General features: G+C 43.2%; 1 protein-coding gene across 18 annotated transcripts in view; it reads left to right on the top strand.

Moving 5' to 3' along the window:
* The window catches only part of KIAA1217 (KIAA1217 ortholog), an 850300-nt gene extending 836670 nt beyond the window's left edge, over positions 1–13630 (top strand). For 9 of the 18 annotated variants that reach the window (XM_073018795.1, XM_073018792.1, XM_008002516.3 and 6 more), the window contains 6 exons: positions 14–181; positions 3700–3819; positions 8422–8499; positions 8612–10210; positions 10721–10843; positions 11569–13630. In XM_073018795.1, coding sequence (XP_072874896.1) covers positions 14–181; positions 3700–3819; positions 8422–8499; positions 8612–10210; positions 10721–10843; positions 11569–12066 — 2586 coding nt within the window. In that variant the 3' untranslated portion in view covers positions 12067–13630. Of the gene's footprint in view, positions 1–13; positions 182–3699; positions 3820–8421; positions 8500–8611; positions 10211–10720; positions 11059–11568 lie in introns of those variants that run through there. The other 9 variants (XM_073018799.1, XM_008002527.3, XM_073018798.1 and 6 more) reach the window with 5 other exon arrangements.
* Positions 13631–14394: the final 764 nt, after the last annotated feature.

The raw sequence follows: 14394 nt of genomic DNA on the forward strand, positions 1-14394 counted from the left end.
CAATCTCCCACAGGCAAGCAGTGAAGATGCTGGACCAAGCCCACACACCAGAGCCACAAAATGTCCAGCAGAGGAGCCTGCTTCAGCCTGGACCCCATCCCCACCCCCTGTCACTACCTCCTCCTCAAAGGATGAGGAGGAAGAAGAAGAAGAAGGAGAAAAAATAATGGCAGAACTCCAGGTATGTGGGTGCGGTGACTGACATTGGCTCCTTGCCTCCTGCCTGGGTCTCTCCAGCCATGGTACTTACAGATTCATTAGCAAGAGAGCCAGGAAAGCGCATGGACTGGGACCATAGAAGCTGTGTCTTCTGGCCTTGGCCTTTGCTTTCCCAAGACGGTGCTGAACAAGGCTCTCAGGGTGCCTATGTGATGTGCAAGGAATGACCGTTTCACAAAACAACTCACGCTTTCCTAACTCTGGCTGGTAGGATTGACTCTCCTTTCTTTCCATCTTAAGATACTCTGCTTCATTTCAAAAGCAAGTAAGATAAGGATTAAAAATACCAGCCATTGTCCTGTCTTGATAAGGACAGACTGAAGCACACGTTAGGTGGGTTCCCATTCCTTGGCTTTACCACTTAGAACCACTGACCTTGGATTGTGGACTCAAGGCCAATGACTGGCTTCCTGTGGTCCATACCAAGTCCCTGTTCAATATCAATGTCATCTTTTCAGATATTATGAAAAGCTGAATTATTTTGTTTTCCATTTTCCTTGGTCTATTTGAGAAATGATACTCTATTAGTTTTAGATATTTATTTTTTAACTATGACATAGTCCACTCATAGGATGAAGGGTGGGGTACCAAGGCTGTGCCCAAAACTGATCCCACATTCCCATCACGGACGTGATTCTACCTCAGGTCTATATCCTGAGAATTTGTCTCATCAGAGACATGTACATAATTCCTAGAACAAACTTTGTGTAGAATATTTCATTTGCCTCATGCTTCTTATGGGATTTTTCTGTCAATCAGATAGTTGGAACACCAGCACCTTGAGGCTCAAAACCATGTTAGCTTCTTACCAGTGTACCAATGGCTTTGTGCCAACCCATAAATTTTCATTTTTTCTTTGGAGTAGGAAGAACTTTCAATCCACATTATTTTCACTGCACTTGTTCTACTCTGGTTTCCATGGTAATAACTGCCAAAATTGAGCTGCCTGGATTTTGCAGGGAAAACAGAACTGCTGGTTGAATTGTCACATTCGTGAGCCCTTTCACGCTTCACTAAAATTCACAGACTAGCCTGGGACATCCCTGCAACCAATCAGGCTATTTGCAGGTTTTTAGAAGGCTTGGATAATTGTTTTCATAGGAAGCACAGATTTATAAAGCTGGTATCTTTCAGGCTTGTGGATAATTTTTTACACCTCTGTAAGAGAAATACTAAATTTGTTGCAGCCACTTATAGCCCGCCACTGAGGGACACCTTTCTCCATTGAAGTCTAAATATTTGATGCCCTCTTTGACTACTTTACAGACATTGGCATATCTGGCTTCATGCCGTATTCTTGGTGGTTAGATAATAAGAGTGGTGGCCAGGCGTGGTGGCTCACGCCTGTAGTCCCAGCACTTTGGGAGGCCGAGGCGGGCAGATCACCTGAGGTCAGGAGTTCGAAACCAACCTGGCCAACATGATGAAACCCCATCTCTACTAAAAAATACAAAAATTAGCTGGGCATGGTGGCAGGTGCCTGTAATCCCAGCTACTCAGGAGGCTGAGACAGGAGAATCACTTGAATCCGGGAGGTGGAGGTTGCAGTGAGCCAAGATCATACCACTGCACTCCAGCCTGGGTGACAAGAGTGAAACTGTCTCAAAAAAAAAAAAAAAAAAAAAGTGGTGAATGAAGTACTCTAACCTTAACTCAACCAAACCCTGTTAGCCCTCTGGCTGGGATAGAAACCCAGCCTGCTAAATCCGCAACTAGGTCAATGGCCTGTGGCCATAATGCTTCTCTTATTTCTGCACCTTCTCAAGGCAAGACAAGGAGCAGCTGTGGCCCCTTCTAAGGACAATTGTGCAACCACTTTCTGTGCTCCACATCTCCAGGCATCAGAAGAAAAACAGGCTCTGAAATCGAGGGCCTAATAGCTCAAAGGAGATGGCAGTTGGCATTTGTAAGCAGCGCTCTAAGTAAGCGGATAAACCAAACACATCCAGGGCATGCTAGGACTGGTGTGACTAAGGAGCAGCAAGGAGGCCAGGTGCAGCAGAGACAGGGGAGCAAACAGTCTGGAAAAAAAAGGCCAGAGAACGTCCCTCACCAGCCACCTTCAGATTTTAGGACCAGTGATGGAATGTTTACTGAAGGAGGACATGTATTATTCTTTCTGCTGGTAGAGATATCTCCAAATGACAGCATTTGACATAAAGAAAACACTAGGCAATTATTTAGGCTGATTCATTTAAATACGTGATCTTTCACCAGGCACAGTGGCTCACACTTGCAATCCCAGCACTTTGGGAGGCTGAGGTGGGCAGATCGCTTGAGGTCAGCAGTATGAGACCAGCCTGGCCAACATGGTGAAACCCCGTCTCTACTAAAAAAACTACAAAAAATCAGCCAGGCATGGTGGCGGGTGCCTGTCATCCCAGCTACCTGGGAGGCTGAGGCAGGAGAATTGCTTGAACCCAGGAAGCAGAGGTTGCAGTGAGCTGAGATCTCACCACTGCACTCCAGCCTGGGTGACGGGGCGAGACTCTGCCTCAAATAAATAAACAAACAAATAAATAAAAATAGTTTTTAATCCTAGCTGCACATTAGAATTACTTTGGGAGTTTAAAAAAAAAATTCCTACAGCTCAGAGATTCTGATTTGTGTGTTCTCTGAGTGGGGTCTCAAGAGTATTTGAGAACAACAGTATTTTTTTTTTAACCTGGGTGGTATGTAGCCTGGTTGAGAACCACTGATGTCCATAAATTTGGGTCCCTGAGTTCCCAGTCTCTCCTCTCATGATCAGGACATTGCCCACATGTCGGCTTCTTTTTTAGCCCTGTAGACACCATCTACGTCTGTACTTTCTCCCTTTGTCTGAGAACTGGCCTCCCTGACTTAAATTCACAAGAGCCAACTGTTGGCTCTTACAGTTTTCAGACACAAATCTCCAGGGTGCAGGCAGCTCCTAGGCCACTCGGAATGACATCATTGCTTAAAAGCATCACTTTATTCTCAATGAGCCTCAGAATGCCTTGGAGCGCGGTAGTAGGTATTTCAGAGAAGGATTGCTGAGAGTACTTTTATTCTAAGACTTCAAGGTTTAAAATGTCTTCTGAGCTTTTGCTGTATAATTTCAATAAAGCTCATAAAAAAATGAGGAGGAAGAAAAAAGAAAGATAGTTGTTTGTTTTAATTTATTTACATATTGAGCATTTTTTAAAGGTGAAAGCAAGAAGCCCTCCTCAGTACCAATTTAGGTTCACCCCAGATAGGCAGAAAAGGGAGTAGTGTCTATTTTATCTTGGCATTCCCCAAGAAAGGAAGGCAGCCTTTGCCCCAGGCTCAGCCTCCAAGCCAGCTTTGTCAACATGAGAGAACGTGGGGAGCAGGATTTCAGGGTGCCGCCTCCCTGGCCTAAACCTGCCTGCAGGAGCCGGGCTGGGGTCCCCAAGCGTCCGGTTGTTCCTGCCTGTTTCCGTCCGTTCTCCTCAGTACCCTTGGATCCCTGTTAACCTCAGTATTTTAATTCCTCAGGCATTCCAGAAGTGTTCCTTTATGGACGTAAATTCAAACAGTCATGCCGAGCCATCCCGGGCTGACAGTCACGTTAAAGACACTAGGTCGGGCGCCATGGTGCCACCCAAGGAGAAGAAGGTAACGTGGCAACTGCACATTTGCCACACGGTTGGGAGTCCTTCCTTCCTTGCTCTGACACTAACACGGCTCTTGTACTCGACCTTTGTCCCCTCTGTCTTTTTTCTCTCTCTCTTTTTTTTTTAACTAATGGAGACACAGGTGTAGGTTAAAATCAGATATCTTGCTCAGGTTTTCAGAGCAAACACTGTGTTCCAGCCCACAGCATACAATAGTCTATGCAGAATTTAGACACTATCTTCCCAAACTAGAGAGTATACACCTCTCAGTACTTTCTAGAACAACTCTAGAAAGAAATATATAGAAACAGCAACCAAGTATTTAGCAGTTTTTCTAATTTGTAACATCCTTTGGGCAAAAAAGAAAAACAACTATGTTTAAAAAAAAAAATTAGGTAAAAACCAGCTGGGTGCAGTGGCTCACACCTGTAATCCCAGCACCTGGGAGACCAAGGCGGGTGGATCACCTGAGGTCAGGAGTTCGAGACCAACCTGGCCAACATGGTGAAACCCCATCTCTACTTAAAATACAAAAAATTAGCTGAGTGTAGAGGTGGTCACCTCTATACTCAGCTACTCGGGAGGCTGAGGCAGGAGAATCACCTGAACCCTGGAGGCGGAGGTTGTAGTGAGCTGAGATCGCACCACTGCACTCCAGCCTTGGCAACAGGAGCAAAACTCTATCTCAAAACAAAAAAAAAAAACAAAAAAAAAAAAACAGTAAAAACCTTTGATTTGGGGAAGAAAATGCATGGTAGAAAGTATCTACCACCACACACAGGTGTAACTTCATGGAAACATACAAATGTGTATTTGCACAAACGTCCAAGGATGCCAAACAGAATTTTTGCTAAGTATTATCCATTTATAAAGTATACCTTCCAAGATAGTAAGTTCAGTATAGTTTTAGTGTTAACATATATGTGTGACATCAAAAAAAAAAAAAAATCCAGGCTCTGAAACAAAGTCTGCTGACATTGTATAAGTACTCTAGGGAAATGACCATGGCCTGAATGTTTGAAATGCAACTTTAAGTTGCACCTAGAGCATCTATGATTTTTAGATATAGAGATATCTTACTTGAATTAAGCCTCCATCTAAACTTCAGGATAAAAAGCTTGCAATGACCAACTCAAGGCCTAATATTTTTCTCCAGGGACTTATCTTTCAGAATTCAAAGATTCTAGCTTTCCTTAAACAAAGTCAAACTAATCAGATGCAAGATAGCCCGATAGCTACTACAGATGGGTACCTTGGTCCATGTATGACAGCTCAAGGAGGTAGATGTAGTATCACAAAACTGAAAGGCTATTCTAACACAACAGTTCAAGAGACACAGTTTTGGGCTCCCAGCTCCCAGCCCGCCTTGCCAAGGAGACCAACTCACTTCTCCTTGGCTCATAGCCACAATGGTGCCCTTGTATAAACTCTCTGCCACATAAACTGACATGTGACACTGTTAATAGGGGGAAGAGAATCTCACTATATACCAAGGGGGGTTACTGTTGATAGATGTTTCTCATGAAGAAAACCTGGCCTGGCCTGGTGACTCACACCTGTAATCCCAGCACTTTGGGAAACCAAGACGGGAGAATCACTTGAGGCCAGGAGTTATCCAGGGTGCTTACTCCGGATAATTAATCTCAGTAGATTAACCTACTTCAGAATGACCATGAGTATCCAACTTCTCTTATCCCCAATTTTGGGTCCTTATTAACCTCTTCCAGGGCTGAATATTTATCCTTCCATAAATCAGATGTTTTCTTAAGCATTTTTTTATCCTGTCATCACTGAAACTCCAGCCTAGTTCTTCACTTGTATGCAATTTTCCTGTAACCCTGTCTCTCATTTTGGTTTATTGTCCATATGCCTATTGAATGCTTTTCCAATTGTCTTCATAATCCAAATCTCAGGGCCTATAAATACATATTAAAGAGGCATAATTACCTTTCACGCAGAGTCTTGACTATCTAAGACTAAGAAATCATCGTGAGTTTACGTGACAATTACGACTAAGCTCATGCACTTGCTTTGATACATTAATTCATTTTTTTGTAGCCCAGTGATAAAAAATATAGGTCGTGTGAAAACCAAACTTCACATTTCTATCCTAGTGACTTTCCATTGGAGCATTTGTGCTACTACTCAATTTTAAAATACATATATTATGGGGGGTGGGGTGTGGTTGAAATTTATTTATTTATTTTTGAGACCGAGTCTCGCTCTGTCACCCAGGCTGGAGTGCAATGGTGCAATCTCAGCTCACTGCAACCTCCGCCCCCCGAGTTCAAGTGGTTCTCCTGCCTCAGCCTCCTGAGTAGCTGGAATTACAGGGGCGTGCCACCATGCCTGGCTAATTTTTGTATTTTTAGTAGAGACAGGGTTTCACCATGTTGATCAGGCTGATCTCAAACTCCTGACCTCATGATCCACCCACCTCCACCTCCCAAAGTGCTGAGATTACAGGCGTGAGCCACCACACCTGGCCTGAAACGTTTAATGATGGGAATGACACGGGCCATGACCAACCAGAACAGACGCCAGCCCTAACCCCCAGTAAACAGACCCCAAAAACATCTGCCACGTATGTGTCTTTAGATCACATTCCAATTCCATCTGCGATTCAAGGTCAAGTTCTCATTCGGGTCCTAGCATGATACGCTGACTCCATATCTGGAGTTGTAACCTTAGGCTGAAACCTTATTTTTTTTTTTTATTTACACGTATATATTTTTTGAGATGGAGACTTGCTCTGTCGCCCTGAAGGCTGGAGGGCAGTGGCATGATCTCAGCTCATTGCAACTTCTGCCTCCCAGGTTGAAGCGATTCTCCTGCCTCAGCCTCCCGAGTAGCTGATATTACAGGCGCCCGCCACCATGCCCAGCTAATTTTTGTATTTTCAGTAGCGATGCGGTTTCACCATGATGACCAGGTTGGTCTCAAATTTCTGACCTCAAGCGATCCACCCACCTTGGCCTCCCAAAGTGCTGGGATTACAGGCGTGAGCCACTGCACACAGCCTATTTTTACTTTTTATTTTTGTGTGTATGTGATGGAGTCTTTGCTGTGTTGCCCAGGCTGTTCTCGAACTCCTGGACTCAAGCAATCCTCCCGCCTCAGCGTCCCGAGTAGCTGGCATTAGAGGAAGCTCAATTATTTTTCTTCTTTAAAACCTTTTACTTGACATATTCATTGTTTCATATTTTAAATTTAAAATCCCACAAAAGAAGCCCTGTGGTTCCACTGTAGCAGCTGAATCACTGCACTCATTTGGGGGCTTCCTGGGGAGCAAGCAGAAGTAAAACAGGAGGTATTTGGTGGCTCGTGTACCCTGTACTTCGCGCAGTATTTCCGTGTGATTAATTCTGACTGCGTTGTTTGTGTGTCATTCCTTGGGTGTGTATGAACAGTCTTTCCATTCTTAACCAAGGTCATAGGGTTGCTCTGGGTTGACTTTGGCTGGGCCCGGGTGTTCGTGCTTTGTGTTGTCATTGCTTTAACCGTAGCCTTCATGGGAATTGTGCTCCATCCTGCTGTAATCAACCACCTCGCAAGAAGAAAGGGCAGCAGTGCCTTGGAACTGACAAGGCATCACTAGTGTTAGTGTTATGTCAGGGCCTGAGGCTACTGATACACCTTGGGAAAGGCCAGGCCTCCAGGTGAAGTGCTTTGAATACCTGGGTCCTCACCACTGGATCCTTCAATCCTGAATCTTGGTGGGACCCTAAGACATGTATCTTCACTCTACACTGGGAAATACAGAGAATGAAAGCTGAGTCGTGATGTCACCGTCACCAATTTAACCTCAAATATCTGCTTTGTGAATGTTTAGGTTATATTGTGACAGCATGATGGCTATGAATTGAGGTTATATTGTACCAGCATGATCACTCTGAATTTGGATTTGATCATCTTGGCTATGAGGCGTGTGAAGGTGATTTTGACACTTTGACACCTGCAGTATAAACCGCATTTCCATTTGTCATTTGATCAGGGGAAAATAATGTTTTTTCATCCCAAAATGCCAAACCCAACCAAGGCAGATGTCTTTATAGGACAATCTCCATAATAGAAGCAGAGAGAGGACTGAAATAACAAGCTGTGAGGGAAACTAAAATTCCCCTGGGCTGGCTCCTAAGATTTTAGGCAAGAAAACTGAGGCCAAAGAAGTAAAGTGATTTATCTAAAGTAACAGTTTAGTGGCAGATCTGGATTAGAATCAAAACTTTCTGTCAGCCCACACATTGTGCTTTTCACAATTCTTGAGGTTTTCGATTCTGCTAGGCTCACAATCTGATGTTGAAAAGAGGACATGTTAGTAATGACTCTGTCCCTTTATTCTCTTCACTACTCCCCCACAAAATTTTAAATTCTTGAAATCTTTTGCTAATTGAGATTTTCATCTTGTGCAAACACAGGGCATTTTTGGCAGTTGGAGAACAAAGCAATCCAAGGTAAACAGCTCTAGGCTTTGGATTGGTGTGTAACAATTATGCGTGGCCCGCATGTCTTAGAAATGTAATTAAAGGAACGGTTTAGTTATAGTCCACTTTTGGGGGCAATGTGGTTTTGTGGAGTAACATGTCCTACACTGTTCTACCAGAATTTGGAATTTTTCCATGAAGATGTACGGAAATCTGATGTTGAATGTGAAAATGGCCCCCAAATGGAATTCCGAAAGGTGAGTTCACTAGATCTGTTTTCCAACCGATACCATGCACATTAATTGCCTGCCTCTGCGGATCCATTGCTGATTAACGTGTGTGGTTTCCCTCCTCCGTTCTCCCTCTCAGGTTACCACAGGGGTTCTAAGACCTAGTGACCCTCCTAAGTGGGAAAGAGGAATGGAGAATAGTATTTCTGATGCATCAAGAACATCAGAATATAAAACTGAGATCGTAATGAAGGAAAATTCCATATCCAATATGAGTTTACTCAGAGACAGTAGAAACTATTCCCAAAAAACTGTACCTAAGGTCAATTTCAGCTTCTCTGGCGTTAGTTCATTAGAAGATGAAATAAGCAAAGGGTCTAAAGTCTCAGGCCCCCAATACTCTATAGCTGACACCGAGAACCAGAAGCTAAATTATGGAAAGACAAAGGAGATGGAAAAGCAAAATACGGATAAGTGTCACATTTCCTCTCCTAGTAGAGTAACAGAATCGAGTGTGCATGATTTGAAAACAGAAGATCAAGAGGTTATCATGACAGATTTTGGCCAAGTTGTTCTAAGACCCAAGGGGGCAAGGCATGCTAATGTGACCCCTAATGAAGACGGAGAATCCAGTCCAAGTTCTCCCACTGAAGAAAATGCAACCACTGACAACATTGCCTTCATGATTACCAAAACCACTGTCCAGGTTCTTTCCAGTGGGGAGGTGCATGATATTGTTAGCCAAAAGGGAGAAGACATACAGACGGTTAATATCGATGCCAGAAAAGAGATGGCCCCCCGACAAGAAGGGACTGACAGTGAGGAGCCTGTTGTGTGCCTGGACAAGAAACCAGTGATCATCATTTTCGATGAGCCCATGGACATCCGGTCTGCATATAAGAGACTTTCAACTATCTTTGAGGAGTGTGATGAGGAATTAGAGAGAATGATGATGGAAGAAAAGATAGAGGAGGAGGAAGAGGAAGAAAATGGAGATTCTGTAGTCCAGAATAATACCACTTCCCAGATGTCTCATAAGAAGGTGGCCCCGGGCAATCTTAGAACAGGACAACAGGTGGAAACAAAGTCACAGCCACACTCTCTGGCAACAGAGACCAGAATCCCAGGGGGACAGGAAATGAACAGAATGGAGCTGGATAAGTTCAGCCACGTGGATTCTCCACATTCGGAATGCAAGGGTGACGACCTGACTGATGACCAGTTTGAAAGCCCCAAGAAAAAGTTTAAATTCAAATTCCCTAAGAAGCAACTCGCCGCTCTCACTCAAGCCATTCGCACGGGAACTAAAACAGGGAAGAAGACTTTGCAAGTGGTAGTCTACGAAGAAGAGGAAGAGGACGGCACCCTGAAACAACACAAAGAAGCCAAGCGCTTCGAAATCACTAGGTCTCAACCTGAAGACACCCCTGAAAACACGCTGAGGAGGGAAGAGCAGTCCAGCATCGAGAGCACGTCTCCGATTTCAAGAACTGATGAAATTAGAAAAAACACCTACAGAACATTGGATAGCCTGGAGCAGACCATCAAACAGCTCGAAAATACAATCAGTGAAATGAGTCCCAAAGCCCTAGTTGATACCTCAAGTTCTTCCAACAGAGATTCTGTTGCAAGTTCATCCCACATAGCCCAGGAGGCCTCTCCCCGACCCTTGCTAGTTCCAGATGAAGGCCCCACTGCCCTAGAGCCCCCTACGTCGATACCTTCAACTTCACGTAAGGTATCTTGGTCTGCTGGAAAATGAAAAGACCCAGCTGCTTTCCTAAATCTGCCATAATCACCATTAGCAAAAGGTGTCTTGTGACTTAATTGCTTTCTTTCAGGTGGCTTTTTTTTTTTTTTTTTTTTTTGGTCTCTTCGCCATGAAACCCTTCTTTCATACTTTCTCCCTCACCTTCAAAACAACAACAACTAGGTGTCTAACAGCTAATCAATTCTGTTTTTGCCTCTGTTGCTGACTGGTGTTGGGTAAACACGAGGCTGCCGGGTCAGCCATGTGCTGTTGAAATCATTGCTCTGATACTCACATTAAAATCCGTTTGATCAGTAGTGAGCAGTTGATTCTGTTTGATTCTTCTGATTAACCCCAGTTGGTGTCTCCTAGATCTGTCCTGCATGTAGGGCTGTGGCTTCTCACCTTGAGCTTCTCTGAACATAGCGGAGCAGCCTCATGGATGACCTACTCACGTGCTTCTCCTTCTCTTCCCCCTCTCACTGGTCCTTCCCACAGGGCTCCAGCGGGGCCCCACAGATGAGCAGGATGCCTGTCCCCATGAGTGCCAAGAACAGACCCGGAACCCTGGACAAACCTGGCAAGCAGTCCAAACTGCAGGATCCCCGCCAATATCGTCAGGTAGTTTTACCTTAAACCCAATTTTGGATGGACGCTATTTCAGTTAAGAAGCAAGTCACTGACTTAGTTTATACCAAATATTGTGCTTTCTTTGTAAGATAACAGTTTACATAGACATCCTGGATCTGGGGGCATGAAGAAAGTCTAAAAACCATTTGTTAAACTTTTTCACCACGCTTTTGCATGCTTGCAATAAAACATCTTTTACTTTGTGACTCCAAGCTCCAAATTTTAACTGTTAACACACGGTGCCAGACCAGGTGGCTTTTCTTTGGTGAATGTAGTGTTTCATCTGAACACCTCGGGAAGCAGAGACAAACCAACCTGTGGTGGAACTGCCCTTAACGTCACCACTACTAACGTCTATGTTGACTGTATTGCGTTAGAAGCACATTAACGCTCCGTCAAAATGCCCGACCCCCACCCCAGTAATTATCCAGACGCATGGCCCACCTGGCACATGGGAAATGGTAGAGCTGGAATGATGGGACTCCTCTCACAAATGCGTTCTTCCTTTCCTCCTTTCCTGTCCCTCCTTTGCTATGTACGTGGGGGGTTTCTACCAGGTCCAGTAAAGCATAACAAGACTTAGCTCAGGCCTTGAACTGTGTGTGGTTGGTTTTCTTTGATTGAATTATTCTCAGAAGGGCTGTGTTGCCAGGCCCTGTGGGTTGATCACGTGTCCACCTTTCTGACAAAATGTCTCCCGCCATCTTTATTTGCAGGCTAATGGAAGTGCTAAGAAATCTGGTGGGGACTTTAAGCCTACTTCCCCCTCCTTACCTGCTTCTAAGATTCCAGCCCTTTCTCCCAGCTCTGGGAAAAGCAGTTCTCTGCCCTCTTCTAGTGGTGACAGCTCTAACCTCCCTAATCCACCTGCTACTAAACCATCGATTGCTTCTAACCCTCTCAGCCCCCAAACAGGACCACCTGCTCACTCTGCCTCCCTTATCCCTTCTGTCTCTAATGGCTCTTTGAAGTTTCAGAGCCTTACTCATACAGGTAAAGGTCACCATCTTTCATTCTCACCGCAGAGTCAAAATGGCCGAGCACCCCCTCCTTTGTCATTCTCCTCCTCCTCTCCTTCCCCCGCCTCCTCCGTCTCACTGAATCAAGGTGCCAAGGGCACCAGGACCATCCATACTCCCAGCCTCACCAGCTACAAGGCACAGAACGGAAGTTCAAGCAAAGCCACTCCATCCACAGCAAAAGAAACCTCTTAAAGGTCAAATCCTATCAGGCACAAGTCGAAGTTACATTTAAAAAAAAAAAAAAAGTAACAGTCTACAACAACTGTTTTCACAAGAGAATGTAACATATTGCTGTATCGTTTGAGGCTTAATGCTAAGTATGTGCTAAATACTGGATTAATAGATTTCAGTAAAGCTCGTTTGGTTTTTGTTTTTTTTTTTTTTTTTTTTGGTTTTGTTTTTACTTAGTTGCTATAGTGTCTACCATCTATACTCAATATCTATAAAATGCAGTAAGCATGTGTTACAAAACGAGGTTCTGGTGAGAGAGAAAGGTGCGTGTGAGACGGGAGAATTGTCTTAAGCATATAAAACATGTATGATTCCAGAATTTTAGTATGTTTTGTATAAAACTATTTTTCATTACGGAGACTAGAAGTGAACAGAGAATTACACAAGTCTGACTATACAAATTGTAAAAGATACTATAATATTTCCTTTTATTTTAGTGTTATTTAGCTTTATTACAGATTTCTATTTTTGTCAAAACTTCATGGTTCCTTTCAAGATCTTTTTTGCCAAAACATTTTGATACTATAGCATTGTACATTTGAAAGTAGTGTGCTAGACTATAAAACCAATGAACTTCTACCTGAGCCCTACAGACAGGCATATGTAGAAGGCAATTTATCAAACCTATTGCACTGCCATGAAAAGTATATATAATAATTTGCTAGCCCAAGCAAGCTAGTTTTCTTTGCTTGCTTCTTTTCTTTCTTTTTTCCTTCCTTTTTTTTTTTTTCTTTTTTCTTTTTTAACATGTTGAGGTTCTCCAGTTGTTTTCTTTGGAATATCTAACCCCTTCTTTTGTTTTCTGAGACCTGGTAACCCACGCTCTTGCATTGTGGATTTTAAAATGTACACTCTGTACGGTTCTGTAAACCGAAAAACTTTTGTAAATATATAAATATACATAGACATTAAAATACTGTATGTGACAGCACATAGAGTAGTTTTCCCACACCAAAGTTAATTTTTATGCATGCTTTAAAAGTATATATTGGGATGGGCAGAAATGGAAGTATCCATACATTTTTAAAAAGCAACAAGTTTGCACAGCTAGAGTGTTTGTAAATAAATGTATTTGTATAACACAGCCATGTAATATACAGAACTATAAGCAGAGACTTTGCAAAACTAAATAAAGGGCTGCATGCTTATTATTTTTTGTACCTTGTCACTATAACTACTTCCTAGTCAAAGAACGAAATGTAACTGTTACCAAGTTTAATGTTTTTCTGCTTTGAGGCTTTTTTGAGGGATATAACCACATCCACTCAAGAGGACACTACTTTTCTGAAAGCTCTGGGGTGACTAATGATGAGTTCCTAATAAATTAATTGCAAGTGTGGTGCCTTGGATGTGACCTGTTGGCTCTCTCTCTCTCCTCTGTGGCTTATCAAGGTGTGGATGACAGAAAGCAAACCTGGACACAGAGTTTCTACCCTCCGTTCCTGGAGGGGCTCTTATTATTTTCTCTCTTTTGCAAAAACTTCCAGCAGGAGTAAAGTGGAAATAAAACGACTTTATCACTTGGCTTTCTTTCTTTTGAGTCCTCAACTTAAAAAAATATTGTTGGCCTAGAGGGAAATACGCTAACATTACACCATGTGTTTTTTAAAATGGGAAGAAGCCAGGCACAGTGGCTCATGCTTGTAATCTCAGCATTTTGGGAGGCTGAGGCAGGAGGATCACTTGAGGCCAGGAGTTCCAGACCAGCCTGTGCAACATAGTGAGACCCCATCTCAACCAAAAAAAAAAAAAAAATTAAAGTTAGGTGGGCATGGTGGTGTTTGCCTGTAGTCGCAGCTACTCAGGAGGCTGAGGCAGGAGGATGGCTTGAGCCTGGGAGGTGGAGGCTGCAGTGAGCTATGATCACACCACTGCACTCCAGTCTGGGTGACACAGCAAGACACTGTCTCAAAAAAAAAGAAAAAGAAAAAAGGGAAGAAAGTTAGTGAAAACAATACCAGGATTGTGAATTAACCACAGGAAGAATCTCAGGAAACTACTTAGATTTTTCACCTCCAGAATGTTTCATTTGGTGATTTGATGTAAAAAGCAAATATTCTTGGAACTCAGTTGTTCAGTGTTACTGAGTTTCAGGCTGGCTTACTTCAGGATGCCTTTGCCAGAAATATTCATATCTCTGCTCATTATGTTAATGGCAGTCCCGTGTTTCAGGTGGCACTTAGGGAAGTATTTAGGATCCAACATTTTAATCATGTCCCATAATCACCTTAATGACATTATAGTCGTTTATATATAAATATATCTCATAGCTAATTCATGCCAATTTAT

The sequence above is a fragment of the Chlorocebus sabaeus genome, chromosome 9 (assembly GCF_047675955.1).
Source record: "Chlorocebus sabaeus isolate Y175 chromosome 9, mChlSab1.0.hap1, whole genome shotgun sequence".
NCBI classification, from domain to species: Eukaryota; Metazoa; Chordata; class Mammalia; order Primates; family Cercopithecidae; genus Chlorocebus; species Chlorocebus sabaeus.